Below are 14,451 nucleotides of genomic sequence, written 5' to 3' on the forward strand. Positions count from 1 at the left end.
TTTTATGGCTACTTTATTTTATAAATTCCTTCAAATACTTAAAGAAATACAGAACAAACACCTATAAAGTTAAACAATAAAGATTAGACCCAGTCAAATCTATAGAATTTCTTTAGACTTTTCAGTTTAGCGACATGGTTCCCGATACTTTTAACAAAGAAAATTCTGTTGATTTTTGTGACCTATTATTGTTTGTTTTTTTTATTCCTGAATTTCTTCTTATTTTATTATTCAGAAAAAAAGTGAACTATTACAATAATATATGGATTAAAGTGATTGAAATCCAAGACATTATTTTCAATTCTATTAGTTTTAACAGATGTTTATATATCACTCGAAATTCAATAAATAAAACACCTTTCAAAACACTAAGATTTTTAATACGTCCAATGCGTGTTTTCAAACTGAAATCATAAATCTCACAGTATTAGGCTTTATTATACTATTAACGTTTGTGAACTAAACAAATGACTATTTAATAAATAGGTTAACTTACAAAATTTCTGCAGTAGCTGCCTTCAGAAACGTTACCTTAAATATCCTCAACATTCAGGTAGTCCAGATGTATGCTTTTCTACTTTACATATTCTCTCTGATGGATATAGTAAATTTATAATCTATATTCAACATTTATACTGAAAAACAGGTATGAATAAAGGTATAGAACTATTTTACTAACTTTCAAGTATTACAATAAACAAAAGATTGAAAACTGGAGGTAACAATACTTTGTTCATCTATACAATATATAAATAATTATGTGAATAAATACAACACCCAGTGTGGCATAACCCTGAATCTCTGACTTTGAACACAGAGACTATTTGTGCTGTTGAGGTAAAAGTTACGAACGTGTGACACAATATATGAAACTCTACATTTTTTACTAATTCACACTTTATTCAGAGATATGTAAATAAAAATTCATTTGGTTTTCTCTTATATATTGCACTTTCTGTCTGCTATAAAACTCATTTTCTCTAGAACAGTTTGTTTTAAAACATACACAAGTAATTAAAATTAGTGTGTTATATGCATTATACACGATTTCTATATATCCCATGACTTATTTTGAATTATCTTACTGTTTCTTAAAAGTATAACTAATCTGTGTGTATTTCATTATTTTAGCTCTATCTGCTTCAGATTAATAGAGGGTGCAACCTTTAGGTTACCAGGTAGAGCAGTCATTCTTATACCATGTATTGCCAGTTGGTTAGGACGTTCAACTCGCAACTTGCATTTAACTCGCCCTAATAATTTATTTCGCGATAAAAAGTCAATCAGATGATAAATATCATGCTCCTTGGAAATCAGACGAATAGAATAAAAACGTCGTGTGATTAGAGGTAAATTTGATAAATTCGCCTTTAGATATTAATTTCACTCAAGTCCTAAAACATTTTGATATAAATCTTTTATCAAAATAAAAATAAACAAAGAAGAAAAAAGCAATTTCAAAATGAAAAAAGTTAACAAAACAAGTGATTTGTTTATCAAACGTCACAGTGGGTCTTGTGACCTTAGCGACATCTGGCAGCCTTTATTCATCTATCTTTCGTTCACACCTTCCTGAATCTTTCCTTGAGCCGTAAATCTGTCATAAATTTCATAGCTGTCGTGGGACAATAGTTTTCTGTGTTATAAACCTTTGCGTCTTTTCTCTTCGTATGCATTGATTTTGCATATAAACCTTATATGCATAGCCGTATACCTTACTTTAAAAAGGCAGACCAGTGTTCTGTAGAAATATAAAATTTTCATTATGCTTATAAATCATTGTTGTTCGATTTAGTGTTACATAAAATACGGTGCCTAATGACCTTTCTCATAGGTTCGTTACATTTTCTTTCATAATTAGCCTAATAATAGTGGAGCATTTGTTTTATTTTAGATTTTTAGTGCCTAAAATCGAAATACTCCCTAACGAACTAATCAAGTAATTTTATAGTAAGCACCAGCCACTGAGGTATACGAACATATCAACTAAACCTTACAATACTTTGAATACTTGTTTTAGAGAGTTTGACTGCAATATAAGCAATAAATCATTTTATTGTGAAACGAGCGCATTCCTATTGTATAATCATTGTTTAATGGTCAGCAAGCTAAGTAGTTCTGTAGCAACCACATAACGTACACTATTCTTCCATAGCTTTGGTCATATCATTATAACTGTTGGTACACACAGCTTGGTATTTTTAACATAATAAGAACCTCATTCGATACATCTCAGATGTCAAAAGGTACAGGAAAATACAATCAGCTATTCATCGCTGTTTCGAACCGTGGTTCTTCCCACCTTGGCACAGCAACCTGTAGTTGAATCACTGTAAACCATACACATTATATCGCGATACGTTAGCATGACCAATTTAAATGGTAAATTGTGTCTTTTGTCCTAATTATTGTTCAATGTTCAACTGCTTCGTTAAAGCATAATAATCCTATGGTAACCATGGAAGCCATACTGATTTCACTTTTGTGCAGTAGTTTAAAATGCCACACCTGTATAATTATTGTATAACAATAAACTTAGTCACTGTAGCTTAACAACTATATAGTTACTAATTGAGTTACACAAGTGAAATCAACTCAACGTACAAAGATACATACAGGTAAAATTGTTGTAGATAATGTTCGTGGTACTGTTTCAAACTTACAAAATGACTTCCTACTTCAACACCAGCCAGTATTAGTACATCATTTATAACACAAGATAAGGCTATATACCTGGTAGTACTTATGAGTATGAGAGATACACTTCTGTACTATATTTGTATCCTCAAACTGATGGGTATTCCAGATTTATCATAACCCTGTTCCTGGACAAAGTAAAAAACAAATTACGAATCGGAACCCATAATGAATATATGTTATTGTTTGGCTACTGGATATGTAAGTTGAATAATGCTAAAACTTTAGGTATTTTATATTTATCTATATGTTTACTATTTTTAAGTTCTTGTATAACTTGTTATAAGTATAATTATGTATTTAACAGAAAACATTTAGACCGTAAGAAAGTAGTTGATATATATTTTGAGGTATTACATAATTCTTTTATAGCCTAATCGAAACAAATTTCAAAACATTAAAAACAACTTAATGTTGAATATTTTTCATTACGAAAATAACTAAATAGTACATACATATTCTAGACATAAATTACTACGAAAACAAAAGCTTTTGTTCAATGAGAAGAAATTGGTCTTTCAAATTAGCAACTTAAAAATTGTTTGTGTAAAATTAATACCTAACGTACATATCTGTATTTCATAATAACAACTTCGGCATAACATTTAATAAACTCTTGTTTCTTTTACATATCTTTTGCACTTTTTTTCGGTTTCAGAATAGATACATTATATTTGTTTACTAAGATAGAAATATAAACAAATAAAATCGATATTAAACACTTTGAAATAAGAATCCGAGACCTCTAATTTCCATTTCACAGATACAAATGCTTATGACTTTTCCTGTTACTTTGATCAGAAGATAGAATATGTTAGAATTAACTCAAGAATTCCGTTTAGAAACCTTCTATCGGAATACTAAAATCTACAAATCATTGAATACACGTTGGTGAACTATAAGTTTGCCAACTTTGTACTCTAATAACATTATACATATTTTATTTCAATTCCAATTTTGTAATACACGTGTCAGCCTCTAGACTTACTCGTGGCTTATGCCCAACAAATGTCAGCTAAGGAGCAGCCGGATGTTAATTTGGCATAAATTAATTCTACGCTTAGAAACCAATAATTTTATAGAATACAGCACAATTAATCTGGACGAAACGAAGAATAATTAATGCTCTGCAGTCACATTGAACTTTCTTTTTCTGTTGCACGTGCAGGAACATGGTGCCCAAAAGAGGTTTTTTTTTTTTAAGAAGCAACCAAAAGAATCGAACTAATAGATCATCATAAAGCACGTGGTTTTTTTGCTGTACTAATAATGTTTGTTTGTATAACGTACTTTGACTGTCTCTACTTGACTCTAAAATATGTCTAAAGATCTTAGTAACTAGATATATTCTGAAAGAGATAATAAATAAAAATCATATAAATAGAACATTTTCATAGACCACAGAAACACCAAACATTCATTCACACGTTATAAGGCATCTATGGTGTTCTTAGTAAAAGCCTGAGTTAACATTGTTCTCTGCCATATTTCTGTCCTTCATCCATGGCAAATGTGTTGACTCAGTTTTATTTACGTATAGTTTACGGTGCAGGTCAATGGAACAACAATAATGACCGATAAAAGTTACTAGCACGAGAGGTCATCACTGTCGTCACCTATCCCACAGCTCCAGTCATCTTTTCATCTTTATTAAGCTTTTCCAAGATACTTTTCCTAATAACTACGACAGGCATTTCTTTCCATACACATGGAACCAAAGTGTCCAGCCTAGCCACAGCATAGTGTTTCAGATTATGTAGGAGAGGGTTAGCAGAAGAAAAGAACAAGGAGTGTCCAGCCTAGCCACAGCATAGTGTTTCAGATTATGTAGGAGAGGGTTAGCAGAAGAAAAGAACAAGGATTGTCCAGCCTAGCCACAGCATAGTGTTTCAGATTATGTAGGAGAGGGTTAGCAGAACAAGGTAAAGGAGGAAATTGGAATGCTATTTGAGTGTTCTTCAAACCTAGACATACAGCCATCCAGTATCCTTTGTTTCAAAGAGCGTATGAAGCTAAATCACTACGATCATTGTTGTTTCTTATTCCTACGACCAAGTCCAAAACAAAAGGCACTTCAGTAAGTTTTTGTTTGTTTTTTCCACCTGGGTTCTTCGTATGATCTACTGATACTTGTTATTCTGTAATAAAATAAAACGTCTTGAAATAGTTCAAACATTAACCGTTAGTACAGTTAATATCTCAATATTAACCACTAATCGCATTTGCAATTGTTTTCAAAACTGTTATACTCAGCCATTCCCGAAATCAACATATTTCTAGGAAATACGTCATGTCTATTTCACATCGACGTTTGTTCGAATATTTCGCTTAAATTATAAATAAATACGAGATTTGATTAGATAGAATTACACACTAGTTAACTAACGTATAGGATAATAATATACTTGTTTCTTTGGTTAAATACTTAACGGTAAAGATTTAGCAGTTATTAATCTTATCAAAATAAATTATAAATTATCTACCTTCGCTTCATCCGCTCATCCTGTCTTTGGTTCCAAACCACCAATAATCGGTCACCGATCTCTGTTTGCTCCATCATCTGCTTCTTTGAACTTTGACCCAACATTAAGCTGGCACTGTGGGAACATACTGTTTCCTTCTCTCTCGGTCACATGAAGGAGTGTGTTAACACTGGCAGGAAGCGAGGCACGTTGACGTTTCTCTTTAAAAGTCACACTTCTAATTCCCTCGTGTTAACTTGTCCTAAAAGTGGTAAATGAGTCTTGCTTGGACTACTGGGGGTAGATTCTGACTTCCCGCCCCCATCTCCTCCTCCCGGCCCAGCCCCGGGACTACACACAATACCTTGTTCGGCGGCCAAACAGAGAGATGTATTGGTACTCTCGTCCGACGTACGCTTGAAGAAACTGTGCTGAAGACAGTGGTAGGGGACAGCACGGGTTCTTGGGTCAAAGTCTAGCATTCTTATTATCATATCTCTAAACTTGAGGTAATCAGACACCGTGTGGCCAGTTTCACCCAACCTTCTGCCACTTGGTCCTCCTTTCTCAACACCCAAAATATCGTGGAGGCGGCGTGACCCCGGTGTTTTGTACTGTAAATAAATAAAATCACAACTTAGATAATCCAGACTTCAATGTCACGTTATGGCTATATAAGGTGGCTTTAAAACCGTGTGGGCACTTGGAAACATGAAAAACAGCGGTGTAATATGCAGATGGAATATTTTAAATGCTTCAATAAATGGTAAGGACCAAGTCTTGTTTTAATGGTTTCTAGAAATTATATTATTTAACGCCATCATAACAACTGTTCACAATTCCCGCTATACTGAAAATAGTGCGGAATATTGGAGCACTGAACATCTCCCAGAATCGTTTGAGATACTTAGCACTACACCCATAGATCCGTACTTTTAGAAAACTCAACGACCAGTGCGTCGTTTGGGGAGGGTCGAAGGCGACAAGAAAGAACAGCCTATTTTTAAGCTCGGAAGGAGACCACAAGTAATGGTTTCTGCGAGATATTCCTAGACAGAGCGGATTAATACATGTACCCAAATTATGCCATAACATATGAACCTAGTTTAATTAGGGTCATTCTTCTTTGTTCCTTCCCAAGCCTTGTGAAATAACATTAGAGATTAGTTGAGTGTTGTGGTCAAGCGTAAAGGAAGTGATGTCCAAGAACTTGACCTTCTATAGAAGTCTGAATAAGCATTGGTTTTTAAGGTGGTCAGTAGTCAGCTATTCTAATGTTAATATGAACCATTCTCCAAGTTGAGTATTGTATTTTGTCTACCGCCACTCGTGGATATTGTTCGTTTCGTAATTTCTTCAATGACAGCTCATATTGCACAAAACACTGTTCTGCAACCCTAATTCTATTTATTGCAAATTACAGTTTTTTACAATAAGGAATAATATTTTCGAAACAGTTACAGCGTTTTAAACGCCGTACTTCCTTTAAAAGCGGTAAATTTCAGTAAAATAACCCTTATAATCAGTAAATATACTCAAAATGAAACTATTTACAGTTTATTTTCTCATCTAAGCAACGCCTTATGCACACAGTAACCTAAGTGATTAGTTCAGAAGCTTATGGATCACGCATACTTGATCCTAATTTTAAAGTGGAGAAAAGAAGCAAAGTGACCACTCTTAATGAAATAGCAGAATTGACTGTCTCTCTCTTAACGCACTTATATCTTAGATATAAAAAAAATAACTGTTTAGTAGGACTAGGTCAAAAATCCGAGACCAACAAAATATCAATCCGATAAACCAACCACTAGGCCACCGTGAGATCTGTGAAATTCATCCATATTCTCTTAGGCACGTTCACAAATATATTTTGCCCGTTGTACACTACACAGTTCGCCCAAAATATCGTTCCAAAAACCATACTGACTTTATAAGTACCCTTCTTAGTACCACTCTTAAACACAAACTCAAATAATCTTGTTTTGGTTAGATGCGCAACTGTTGTAAAAGCTGCTCCCAATAGACTTGGGGCAAATAAAAAACAAAAAAAAACCTACATAAATTGACGTGTGATAATAAACTTTAACATATAAAATTTCTTGATTAATTCAAAATATTCTTCCCAAACTAAAGAAAACTTGTAAAATAAACAGTGCGGTAACTTCAATGAAGAAACCGTTTGAATGCAGGCTTCAATTCGTGTCTGAATATTTACGTTTTTGCTTTTATTAGAAATTAAGACAAGTACATATCACTGAAAAACAAATTAATATCTTTAAATATACATACTGTAATTAATCCGTTATTCTGTTACCTGTAAAAACTACATATTTTGCGAAAATGTTACAAAATACAATTGCCACGTTAACGATTTAAGTATATTAATGAATAATTAATGTAAGAATTACACATGTAACTTTACCGTCCTAACCTTTTTCCCATCTTTTGAAGGTTTTGTAGAATAGTTGCCGTCCGGAAGTTTATCAAAGAATTTTCGAGATTTTGGTGCTTGGTCGAGAAGATGTTTCGGCGGCATTCCGAGGACTTCGATAATCTTGTACATCTGGTCCACCTTTGAATTAAAAATACAAAAGTATATTTTATTCATTACGTCAAAACATGAAACGCAATAAAACCAGGATGATTTAATAAATAACGATTATTAAATGCGTATAGAATAATAATAAAAAAGAATTTTCGTGAAATTGTCTGTATTTCTAATAAATAGCAAAATCGTAGACAAGACGATTTGTTTTGAATTTCGCGCAAAGCTATCTGCGATAACCGTCCCTAATTTAACAGTGTAAGACTAAAGAAAAGACAGCTAGTTATCACCACCCACCGCCAACGTTTGGGCTACTTATTTGCCAATAAAAGTGGAATTGACTGTAATAGCTTCCACGGCTGAAATGGTGACCATGTTTGGTATGAGGCGAATTCGAAATCGCGACCCTCAGATTGCGAGTCAAGAGCCGTAACTACTTGGCCATACCGGGCTCGCGAAGAAAACCGCCACACTTAGGCAGGAATTCTTTTGGGTCATCAACGTAAAGCAGCATATCTTAAACTTTCTCGGTTCATGGTACCCTTGGTGTCTCAATTTGTTTTTTCAAGGCGTCCCCAGGCAAAAAGAGAAACCTAACAGTTCTGTTTATTAAGTAGTTATGTCCAAACAACTTAATACTTAATAAGTATTTATGTTATAACAGCTTAGTAGCCGTTTGAAAGTAAAAAAAAAAAATGTTTTTATTTCATTTTTAAATAACCATAATTAGTAATGGGATGTCTGCTCCTGTTCGGCACTGCACAGTTTCTCAAACCTTGGAATCAGATTGGACATTGCAATCCTCATTTCCTGTTCCACATTTATTTTAACGTGGTACTTGCTTTTTATCACAGCAACCTCCGAAAACCCAACTTCGAAGCAGAGATATGACGTCGCACATGGAATTAGGATTCGCTGAGCTTTATCACTTAGCAGAGGATATTCATATTTTACTGATATTCAAAACTCAGTTCGTTGCATGCTGCCAAATTTTGTTTTTAAAGTATTGTCACAAGGCAGTTCAATAAGATTTTCTTATTCTGCAAAGGTAAATTAAGATGGGGCCTAAGCCTTGAATGGGTCTTGGATCCATGCAAACTTCTCCATATCTTCTGAAAAGTAATTTTCAAACCAGTCACTGAGCTGTGTTAGGTGCTCCTCTAAAACAGATTTTAGTTCGCGGGTCAAATCAACTTTATTGGATGTAACAAACTGCTACATCAGGGGAAACAGTCTTTGCCACCATCTTCATTCATTTTTTCTTCATAGTAATAACTTTTTCTGAAGGTTGAAACCTTCTCTGCGAGTTTCAGAATGCGTGTTGCTTCCCTGCATATAGAGAGATTCAACTCATTCAGTTTTTCAAAGAGATCACACATGTTTGCTAATTTTGACAAAAAATCAATATTTAAGAAATTTTTAGAACATTCGTGTTCTTTTTCTTCGAGACAAGAGAAGAATTCCTGTCGTAATTCAAACAGTACAATCCCACGGGAGAGCCATCGCGAGCTATAGTAGTACAACAAAGATATGTGATGAGATCCCATATCCTCACATGGTTTTATAAAAACCTTGCCTTCTGTGGCCTAGTTTTTGTAAAGTTCACCATTTTCAACACACATTCTAGGACTAGGTTCAGTGGATGACTCGGGTGCTTTGACGCAAGGGCTTCCCTATGTATTATGCAGTGGGTCCACAGTGCATCAAGAGCTTTGATTCGTATGAGTGCCTGCAATCCTCTATAACAGTTGGACATAGAGCGACCACCATCAGTACAGATGCCTACGCACTTAGTCCAGTCTAAGTTATTTTTGTACGTAAAAGTGTCAAGGATCTCAAACAAGTCTTGAGCCTTTGTACCTGCAGTGATACTTTACAAAGGAAAAGGTCTTCCACCATCTTGTTACCATCCACGAACCACGTGTATCCAATCAAATGAACATCCTTCCCTTTCATTTTTTTCAATTAGCTGATCGTTGAGGTTTTCGGCCACGTGTTGGATTCTATGACTAATAGCATTGTTGAATGAAAGCATCTTTGAAAGAAGTCTTCTCGGAGATTCACCTACCATAATGTGCACCATATCCACTGCAGCCGGTAAAATCAGCTCTTCTGTGATGGTGTGAGGATTTCTACATTTCGCTACTCTACATGACACCTTGTAAAATGCTAGCAAAACATTGATTGGTATTGGTGTTTGTTTCAAAACGGTACCTTTCTGTTATTTTTTTTTTAACTTTCTGATAAATTAATCACGAGATTTACTAGCCATGTTAGGATGATTGGTCTCCAAGTGACGTTTCAGTTTACTTGGAAGCATGCACTCTAGATCCGTATCTTTTAGATATAAGACACACTGCGGACACTCTTCATGATTAACATTACAGAAGTAAAACTAAAATCTGGATAACTATCGTCATATTTCCGTTTCTTTACAACTTTACCACTGGTCTGTGGTTCGCCATCCTTTTCTTCACAACTTTACCACTGGTCTGTGGTTCGCCATCCTTTTCTTCCACACTTCTTATTAATGTTAAAAAATATTTCCATTTTTGTACATAAGAACTAAAAAACCAACAAAATAATTCACTGAACTTCTATAGAGCTCGCATCACAACACCTTTCAGTTATTTCGGTTACAGACGGACCCGGAGAGTCAACAGGTATTTATATACAAAATCTAAGAAACGAGAAAGTTGGAGAAGTTACTGGCGTAGCCGAAAGTACAAGTAAACAAAAACATATCTCAAACTTTCGAGAACGTCATCGAAAGGTTTGTTTTGTTTGTTGTTTTTTTTTAATTTCGCACAAAGCTACTCGAGAGCTATCTGCACGCGCCGTCCCTAATTTAGCAGTGTAAGACTAGACGGAAGGCAGCTAGTCATCACCACCCACCGCCAGCTCTTGGGCTACTCTTTTACCAACGAATAGTGGGATTGACTGTCACATTATAACGCCCCCACGGCTGAAAGAGCGAGCATGTTTGGTGCGACGGGGATGCGAACCCGCGACCCTCAGATTACTAGTCGCACGCCTTAATACTGCTGGGCCATATTTCAAGTTACTACATTCATTGCTAGTCTCAGAATCATCGAAAGGAATATAGCTCGATCTAATGTTAAAATTGTGAACTACCTCCAGCTAGTAGTTCGCACAGTGTCCGACAGATATCAATATCTCTGTGTTTCCCTTGAAAATTTGAAATATTTCGCGGCGCACAGTTTGGGAACCACTGATGTGAAGAATTCTTGAATTTTATCTATCATAACAATCTAGTTTTTTTAAATGAACATTTAATAAGTATACCGCTGTGAAAAAATATATACCGATCTCACGAGAACAGAGTTCACATTTTTATTCCAATGTTTTAATTATCTATGCAAAAACGGCCGTTTTTGCACATATATTTCTCTACAAGTGGGTTTTCTCGATATAACTGAGTTTTGATTATCTGCTCTGTCAGGTGAATATTTACCGAGGCCGGCCAGGCATGGCCAAGTATGTTAAGGCATGCAACTCGTAATCCGAGGGTCGCGGGTTCGCATCCCCGTCGCACCAAACATGTTCGCTCTTTCAGCCGTGAGGGTGTATAATGTGACGGTCAATCCCACTATTCGTTGGTAAAAGAGTAGCCCAAGAGTTGGCTGTGGGTGGTGATGACTAGCTGTTTTCCCTCTACTCTTACACTGCTAAATTTGGGACGGCTAGCACAGATAGCCCTCGAGTAGCTTTGTGCGAAATTCAAAAACAAAAAAAAAAATTACCGAGGCATGACTTATTGAGACGATAGAAGAGAAAGAATCATTTGAAGCTTGATGTTTTCTTGTGTTTATGAAAGAAACTGGATTTAAGTTATCATTTAATGTTATCCTCTATTATTAACTGTATTATCTCCAACATTTGATCCCTTCTTTAAAGGAATCAACTGTCCAGACAATTTCTCATGGATTTATATTGGAGTTTGAGTCGTTTCTATTATTATTATTATCATTTCTGGGGAAAATTGCCTCAATAATTATTTATTAAAATACTTTCTCCGATGTAAAAAGAATTTAACTTAATTTGTTTGTTTTTCGCGCAAAGCTACTCAAGGGCTATCTGCGCTATCCGTCCCTAATTTAGCAGTGTAAGACTAGAGGGAAGGCAGCTAGTCATCACCACCCACCGCCAACTCTTGGGCCACTCTTTTGCCAACGAATAATGGGATTGACTTTCACATAATAACGCCCCCACGGATTAAAATACGATCTTGTTTGGTGTGACGAGGATTCGAACCCACGACCCTCAGATTCCTAGTCGAACGCCTTACCCCACCTGGCCATGCGGGGCCTATTGAAATTAATATACTGAACTGATTGTAAGTCATAAACATCAATTTGCTTTGATATTACATTATTTGCATTTGAATACCATTTACAACTTCAATAAATTGTGCCTCTGTAACTCTTAAAAATAAAGATTTTTCTTTCCTATTGTTATTGAAACCTGTTTATGTAATTTCATAAAGTATCCATCTTTATCTAGGAATAAAGGGTTTATTTCTTTGAAACAATTGTCATTTCCGTTTACTTATCAATTTTTAAACGAAAGTTTCTTTGGCCATTTCAATTTTCTACTTTAAGGTAACTGTCATGTTGAAAAACGTAAGGTCTATTGCATAATCTTTATTCATAATCTAAATCTATTGCTTTAAGCTGCCAGCAGACTTTACAAAGGTTACATGCGAATTGAATGTACATTAGTATGAAAGATGAAAATAATTATAAAAAGAAAAAAATGCTGTTACCACATTCAGATGTACGTGAAATATATTACCAAATTACCAACATACTTAAACCGTGTACGTTATCCTGCAGGCACAGTGATAGAGATTATTGAACTACTAACTCTCGTAGGAAAAAAAAAACAAAAACATATACAATTTTATCTTAAACATTTCAACGCCCAGTTCCTGAGCGTAAAAGGTATGGGAATCTGAAACATTGGAATTATGGACAAATAAACAATGTTATCACACTGGTCGGAACTTTACTCCTGTTGTACGTACATATGTATACTTGAGTGTGTGTGCTTTTCGTAAAGCAAAGCCACAAAGGGCTATCTGCTCAGCCCACCGAGGGGAATCGAACCCCTTATTTTAACGTTGTAAATCTGGAGACATACCGCTGTACTAGCGGGGAGGGGGGGTTCTGCTGAGTCCACCGAGGGGAATATTTGAGACTTTCAATTGTGTGAATGCTATGACTTCAGAATATTCTCTGTCAATTTTCTGATAGTCAGTTAAGTAGTTGTTCGTATGTTGTTCTTTATGTTCCTTGTTTTGTTTTGTTTTTAATTTCATACCAAAAGTAAAATTGGGTTATATCCACAGCATGAAATCGAGCCACGGATTTTAACGTTGCAACCCACTAAACGTATAACTTGTTTTAAACAAGCGCGTAAGGCGTGCGACTCGTAATCCGAGGGTCGCGGGTTCGCGCCCGCGTCGCGCTAAACATGCTCGCCCTCCCAGCCGTGGGGGTGTATAATGTTACGGTCAATCCCACTATTCGTTTGTAAAAGAGTAGCCCAAGAGTTGACGGTGGATGGTGATGACTAACTGCCTTCCCTATAGTCTTACACTGCTAAATTAGGGATGGCTAGCACAGATAGCCCTCGAGTAGCTTTGTGCGAAATTCCAAAACAAACAAACAAAAAGTTTTAAACATTTTTGTATTTAAACACAAAGCTACACTGTGGGCTACCTGTGCTCTACCCATCACGGGTATTGAAACCTGCTTATTAGCGTTGTGAGTCCGCATACGTATCACTGTGCCACTGGGGCGCGCTCAACATATAAAGTATATAATATTAACGCTAGCGATGAGTTCATTTCAGACAAGACAGCAAATTGAACATATGGATAAAAGTTGTTGTTTTCTTTCAGTTGTGGACCTCTCATTCAGATTGCGATTCGAGCGCCCTCACCACCTGCCAGCACAAGCAATAGGTAGAGAATAAACTCGGTTACAAGCAATAGGTAGAGAATAAACTCGGTTTATTTCAGACGTTCCGTTGAGCGATAATATTTCACTTGATCAAAATGTCCATAATTCTGGAAATTTCTAATTAATTCAGATTCTAAATTCAGTCTTATTTTCTGACAAATTTTTATTTCCCATAAGAACTCACTGCTAAATTAAGGACGGCTAGCGTAAATAGCCCTCGATTAGCCTTGCGCGAAATTCAAAACAAGCCAAACCAAACACATAAAAACTAAGGTCTTCTGTTGAGACTAAAGTTGCTCGTTAGACGCAATCAGTCAAAAATCATGAATTATTATTTCCACTTGTTATTTGTTGTTGTAAAGCCAAGTGTGTGTGAACTGAATCTTGCCAGATTTATTGTACGAAAAATAAGAAATGGGTCTGTTCTATCACCGATAAATATATATATTTAATTCACGTGAATAAGAGCTAACCCTAACTAAAGTCGAGCTGCAAATGGCTTTTGGTGAAATTTAACAAAGGCTTCTAATAGGGCTGTACATTTGAAACTATGAAAAGACATTAAGGTAGCACGTGTATTTTCATATGAATTTTGGCTCGTAATTAAACGTTCTATTTATCACTATAGTGAGTCTCTAAACAGCGACAAATCACATAGTAGTAGATAATATGCGAACGAAACAATACGATTTCACACTATTACTCGAGAGAAAACGTAGCACGTGGTGTAAAACAGGAAACAGAACAACACACAGCT

At 35.5% G+C, this 14,451-nt stretch overlaps 1 protein-coding gene across 1 annotated transcript in view; it reads right to left on the reverse strand.

Annotated features, from left to right (window-relative positions):
• Positions 1 to 3,145: 3,145 nt before the first annotated feature.
• The window catches only part of LOC143222489 (dual specificity tyrosine-phosphorylation-regulated kinase 1A-like), a 64,045-nt gene continuing 52,739 nt past the window's right edge, over positions 3,146 to 14,451 (reverse strand). Inside the window, exons 8-10 of the mRNA XM_076449095.1 lie at positions 7,594 to 7,734; positions 5,181 to 5,773; positions 3,146 to 4,835 (exon numbers count right to left, since the gene is read on the reverse strand). Coding sequence (XP_076305210.1) covers positions 5,390 to 5,773; positions 7,594 to 7,734 — 525 coding nt within the window. The 3' untranslated portion in view covers positions 3,146 to 4,835; positions 5,181 to 5,389. The remainder of the gene's footprint in view (positions 4,836 to 5,180; positions 5,774 to 7,593; positions 7,735 to 14,451) is intronic.

The sequence above is a fragment of the Tachypleus tridentatus genome, chromosome 1 (genome assembly GCF_004210375.1).
Source record: "Tachypleus tridentatus isolate NWPU-2018 chromosome 1, ASM421037v1, whole genome shotgun sequence".
NCBI classification, from domain to species: Eukaryota; Metazoa; Arthropoda; class Merostomata; order Xiphosura; family Limulidae; genus Tachypleus; species Tachypleus tridentatus.